General features: G+C 40.4%; 1 protein-coding gene across 1 annotated transcript; it reads right to left on the bottom strand.

Annotated features, from left to right (window-relative positions):
* Nucleotides 1-295: 295 nt before the first annotated feature.
* rpl35a (ribosomal protein L35a) lies at nt 296-3842 on the bottom strand. Its single transcript, XM_015039108.1, has 5 exons — nt 3777-3842; nt 3047-3083; nt 2718-2870; nt 2496-2640; nt 296-382 (listed from the first exon to the last, which is right to left on the bottom strand). The coding sequence occupies exons 2-5, from the start codon at nt 3055-3057 to the stop codon at nt 359-361; spliced, it is 333 nt and encodes a 110-aa protein (XP_014894594.1). The 5' UTR covers nt 3058-3083; nt 3777-3842; the 3' UTR covers nt 296-358.
* Nucleotides 3843-5916: the final 2074 nt, after the last annotated feature.

Below are 5916 nucleotides of genomic sequence, written 5' to 3'. Positions count from 1 at the left end.
TTTTTATCTCTACAGATATAGTATAATGATTCGGATTCATCCCAGCAGTGAATGTTTGAAAACCCAGAAGGTGTCAGTATTTAGTGTTAATATTTTCTACATGAGAATAGAAACAGCCTTTATTGTCCCAAAGAGGAAATTCAGGGGCACAATGTTCACACAAAGTTCTTAAAGTGGTAAAACATATAAAAAGATTAATAAAATATTGTATAAGACTGCAATAGAAAATACTGAGTAGTTTTTAGAAGTTGTGATGTGGAACCGAGTCGGATAGAAGAACAAAAACACACAGCAGTTTGGCGCTGATCAGTTTATTGATCCGTTTTTATCATTTCTGTACAAACATGATGGATCGTCTTCACACCCGAGACGGATACAGCATCTGCAGAGACAGAAAGAGACACCGTCAGAATAAAAGCACTGGGGCTCCTTCACAATAAGAGAACACCAGATATTCCTGCTGTGACGGATCAGATCATGAAACAAATTCTGGTTCCACAGAAATAAAATCAGGATTTATCTGATCAAACTGAATTTATTCAAAAACATAAAAATCAGAGATGCACCAAAAGAAAAATCTGGACCAATACCGATATTTATAGATTTTAAATATTTCCTTAACTTCTGACAAAAGCAGAAAATACAACAGGACAGAAATATATATACATCTGTTAATATCGGCCGATATTTATTGTGCATCTCTAATAAATATATTTTCAACAGATTAATAATAATTTCTGTATGTTTTGGTAAACAAAGAAAATCTGTAAATATTGCAGCTTAAAGTTGGAGGTTTATTTATAAAATCAGAATCAGCCGTTTGAAATTCTGGTGGAAAAAGAACAAGTGTTTTCTTTTTAATCGGAAGACTGAAAAATAAATAAATTCTGGTTCAGTCGAACATTGAAGCATTAAAAGTCGAAACAGATTTTTACAAACAGATGCAAGTTCAATTTTTAGATTGTGGTTTCAAAAGACCCGGTTCTTTCTAGAGCAACACTGGGCTGATTGTAAACTGATTAATGATCAATCAAGTAGAAATTTAAATTCAATATTTGTAGAACTTTGTTACCAGTAAGAAATTCACGTCAGATTCCTCTAAATGTCTGATTTGTTCTCAGCACGGTGGGTGGGCTAAAGTTTAAAACTTCAACTGACAGAGTGCTTTACCCACAATTCACTGCTGCATGTCATATTTTGAATGTAAAAGTGGAAATATCACAAAAATTATCAGTTTTTAAAAGTAAAATAATAAAATTATTTGTTTTTCTGCCCTGTTCATGTGTGAAAACTACCAGATTTTGTTCTGTATTCAACAACTCAAAACAAAGACATCTGAGCAGCCAAATATCTCAGCAAAACAGCACAAAAGCCAAAGCGGTGACCGGTCCGCCATGTTGGATGTTGTGGATCCGAAGTTGATGACGTAACAAACTCTCCTGTGTTTGCAGGTTTGTAACCAGAAAAGCCAGGCAGCTAAGCTAACCTCATACGGGTAAATAAAGTTTCACATTTTTATGAACAAACCGATTTTTGTTTAACTGACTGAATTTGACCCTGTATGGAATCTTACAAACTAGTTTTGAATAAATGTTTTTTTTTTTAGTCTTTTTCTCTGTCAGTCGCATCATTTAAACAGAAACTATAAACCAGGGGTCGTAAAGTGGGTCCTGGAGGCCCGGCATCCTGCATGTTTTGGTTCTCTCCCTGGTTTAACGCACCGGGATCAAATGATGGCTCAATAGAGGCCTAAGAGGAACATTGACATGATGAAAAGGTTGTTACTGCCACCAGGGAGAGAACTAAAACGTGCAGGATGCCGGGCCTCCAGGACCCACTTTGGGCCCCCTGCTATAAAACAGTTTGAATAGAAAAATTGGTTTCTGGATCGAAACGTGAAAATCTGAACCAAATCACTGCAGCGGCTGCGTTTCCACTTGAAAAGTGCAGAAAACTGTCAATATTCTGCTGATGTTGAAGAAACATGATTGCAAAATTAAAATCACATGAATACGTTTGTTTACACGATAAAACATTAAAAATCATGTTGATAATACAAAACAGTTTTTATCGTCGGGACTGTTAGATTTACTATTTTCTCAATAAATATCTGAGACATCTGAGAATATGTGAGCAGTTCAGTGATATAAATCACACCTTGATGTGCCTGGGGGCCTAAAGAAGCTTGTTACACACAGGAATGTTTTCCAAGAGCTGTGTTTGTGTTTGTGGAGCTACGATCGCCATGAAAGTCTTAGTTAACTGAAAACAAAGAGAAGTGACGATAAGAACTATTTATCATCGTTGTTACAATAAAACATGATAAAACTTTCAGTCCGTATCGCTCAGCTCTTCTGCGGTGAATGTTAACGCTGCTGGTGTAGAGTGAGTTTTGGAACCGCGTCAATCCAACTAATAAATGACTCCACCTGAACCAGACAGAACCTGAAGTCTGATCAGGACCTGAACAGAACCGCAGCAGCAGCAGAACTCACCACCCGGATTCGGTGTCCGATAGCCTTGGCCGGCAGGTTGCTGCTGAACTTGGCTCTGACCATGCCGCTGTTGCCGTGGGCGCGAGTCACCTTCCCCCAGATCACTCTGGTCTTGTTGGGCTTCCCGCCGGGCGTCACTGTGTTCCTGCACAGACACACACACACACACAGTTTGAGCTGAGGCGGCAGTGGCTGCATCATGATGCGGGCGGCAGCGCTTACTTCTTAGCCTTATAGACGTAGGCGCAACGTTTGCCCAGGTAGAAGTCGACCTCATCCCGACTGTAGCAGCCCTCCAGCTTCAGCAGCGCCGTGTGCTCGCGCTGGTTCCGCAGCCCACGCTTGTAGCCGGTGAAGATGGCCTTACTCCAAAGTCTGGGGGTCAGAGGTCAACAGCTCATTTAACACATCATAATACACAAACTAACAACAGTTCCTTAATTTCTTTTAAATTATTAAACTTCGGCAGAAAAATGAGGGAATCTGAAGAAAAAAGTTAGATTTTCATTCAGACCCTACAGAAAAAAACGAGACAAGACCAGAGAACTCACCTTCCAGGCATCGTTTATCTTCTTCAGGTGAGTTCACCTGCGAACACACACACAGAGCAAATCATGAACATGCAGACACAGAGCTGGATGTCATCTGATCTGAAAATCCGTCCCGACCCTGCAGAACCTCCAGATGTTCTGCAGCATCTCTGATCTGAAGCTAATGCTAAACCTCCCTCCGTTCTGGGCTGTTTGATCGTTTATTCCGGGCTGCTATGATTTGGAAACTGAGCTCGTTTCAAATGAGGATCCATTCGAACCGAAACTGACCGGAGATAAATTCGGCTGCTCATTTTCTAGCATTTGACCAGATTATAGCGGAATTAAACCTAACGGAACGAGCAGAAACGTGGGGTAGCTGAACGTCAGAGCGGAAGGTTAGTCCGGGGCTTTTCCGATTTATAACGAAGTTCGGCAATAAAACTGAGCCTTTGTGACACAAACAGACCCCGAATCTACTCTGAAGACCCGAGACCCCTCCGCCTCGCTCAGAATGCAGTTAATAGCTTCTAAGTCCCCCTGAGGCGGAGCGGCTGAGTCGTACTCGGCTAAGCTAATTTCTGTTAGCTCTACTATCCGATTTAAATCTCCACCATCGGAGATCCCGCCGCTGACATAAACACCCCGAATGACAGAGGACAGTGTTCCCTCTCTAGAGGAGTGAGTATTTAAAGCAGGCAGACCAATGTGTGGCTGATTTTCAGCTTTAATCGGACAGATACACACTTACCTGCGAACAGTCCACAAAGATGGAGGAAAAGACAGGACCCAAGGCCTGCCGGGTAATCACAGTCCCTGGAGCTGCCCATTAGGATGCCTGATCAAAATAACAAAACACCGGTTTTAAAATAAAGAATAAAAAGATTAAATGTTTAATATTAACTACTATCACCACTTTGTATTGCCTTGTTGCTGAAAATGTTATATAAATAAATTACCTTTACCTTTAATGAAAATTAAAAGTAAATAATCAGCTGTGAAATTCATACGATCATGTATGTCATCTCGATTTTGCAGTTGTAGTAAAAGTTTTAATTTCTCGGGGTGTTGGTTGGTTGGGAGCGTGTTGGGTGGTGTGCAGTTTACTTCTGGGCTGGCTGTAAAGGTTTTTAAGAAGTTCTGGGAATATTTAGCAAATTACTAACAGGTTTGTATGTGTACAGAAAGAGCAAAGTATGAATAGCTCCAGTTGTCTCTCCTCGCCATTAGTGGGCGCTGTGTTATAAGTTTCTGGATCAATTATATTATTTAACATTATATATCAATGAATTTGTATGTCGTAACCTTAATCTAGCTGCTGATAAACTTTACTTAGCTAACTACAACTAAACAGTAAAAGTTAAGTACATACATTATTTACAGTATATGTGAAAAACATTTATTAGGAATCGTTTTTTCTTTTGCTTCTCTGCTTCCTATTGGATGACACAATAAACCACGTGATCAGCTATAAACGCGGATATTTTCCTCTTGTGGGCTTATTTAGTCCACAAAAGAGCTAAATACGCCCCTTTGTGCTGAATTATCAACATTAAACCTACCGGATCACAATATAATACATACACTACTACCTTTGTTTTTGTTAGAGCTTATAAATAAATAAATAAATAAATAAATAAATAAATAAAATTTGAACCGTGAGTGAAAACGCAATGATCGAGATTGAAACGGTTACTTCCCCCCTCCAGTTAATGGGATTATCGCTATCACAGTCCCTACTCTAATTAAGATTTTTTCTTCAGTCAGATTATATTCTGTGACCCAAAATATTCAGTATATTTCCATTATATCTCAGTTTTTATTTAACATTTGTGATATTCTATGTGATATTTAAACATTGAATCAGATCTGCACTCAAACCCACCGGTTCAACACATCACTGTGAACATTTAATCATGTTTCATATAATGTGATGAGACCTTTCTGTTATTGTCACATAACAGACAAGCAGAGTTACAGTAACTAAACTGGCTCCTGTTGTCTGGGACATCAGGAAAATCAGACTGTGCAGCAGCTGAGTACGATGGTTAGGATCGCAATGACATCCCCCTGACCCGGTCCATCGACCAAAACAGTTTGGTATAGAGAGTCAAAGGCAAGGCACAGGCCGACATGTCACATGTCACCTCCTTTTGTTTGGCCCATGTAAAAGATCCATCTATCCATTTTCTAACACCCTTGTCCCTCGTGGAGTCAGGAGGGCTGCTGGTGCCTCTCCAGTGAACGTTTCCAGCGAGAGGCGGGGGTCACCCTGGACAGGTCGCCAGTCTGTCACAGGGCAACACAGAGACAAACAACCATGCATGCACACAGAATTTAGAGAGACCAATTAACCTGACAGTCATGTTTGTGGACTGTGGGAGGAAGCTGGAGTACCCGGAGAGAACGCACCATGCACAGGGAGAACAAGTTAACTCCATGCAGAAAGACCAGGGCCGGGAATTCTTGCTGCAAGGCAACAGTGCTACCAGCTGCGCCACTGTGCAACCCATGAGATACAGAGATAAATATACAATGACTACAATAATGTTATAGGATGGCATGTATATTCTAAAATGTGGAACACTTCATCAGCAGGGAACCTTGGATCCTGAGGTGTTTTGGCCATTACCACTATACTCCCTCACCCAACAACGGCTCAGACAAGGTTAATCAAGCCTCGCTAAGTGTTATATAAGGCCAATTAGGGATCTATGCCATTAAATTAAGGATAAGGTTAAGTAGCTTCCCTCTGTAAAACACAGAGACTTCACAGAATCCTAAGTGGATGGATTAAGGTGAAAACATAAGTACTGACACCCTGGTTAGGGTGAGGAAAAACCATGTGAATAAGGTTTAAATCAACCAACAGGTTATAAAGTAGCCTTTTC

The sequence above is a fragment of the Poecilia latipinna genome, unplaced genomic scaffold, assembly GCF_001443285.1.
Source record: "Poecilia latipinna isolate Pla-1442-1.1 unplaced genomic scaffold, P_latipinna-1.0 Scaffold462, whole genome shotgun sequence".
NCBI classification, from domain to species: domain Eukaryota; kingdom Metazoa; phylum Chordata; class Actinopteri; order Cyprinodontiformes; family Poeciliidae; genus Poecilia; species Poecilia latipinna.
Note: the sequence above shows the minus strand (reverse complement) of the source record. Positions and strands in the feature narration are given on the sequence as shown.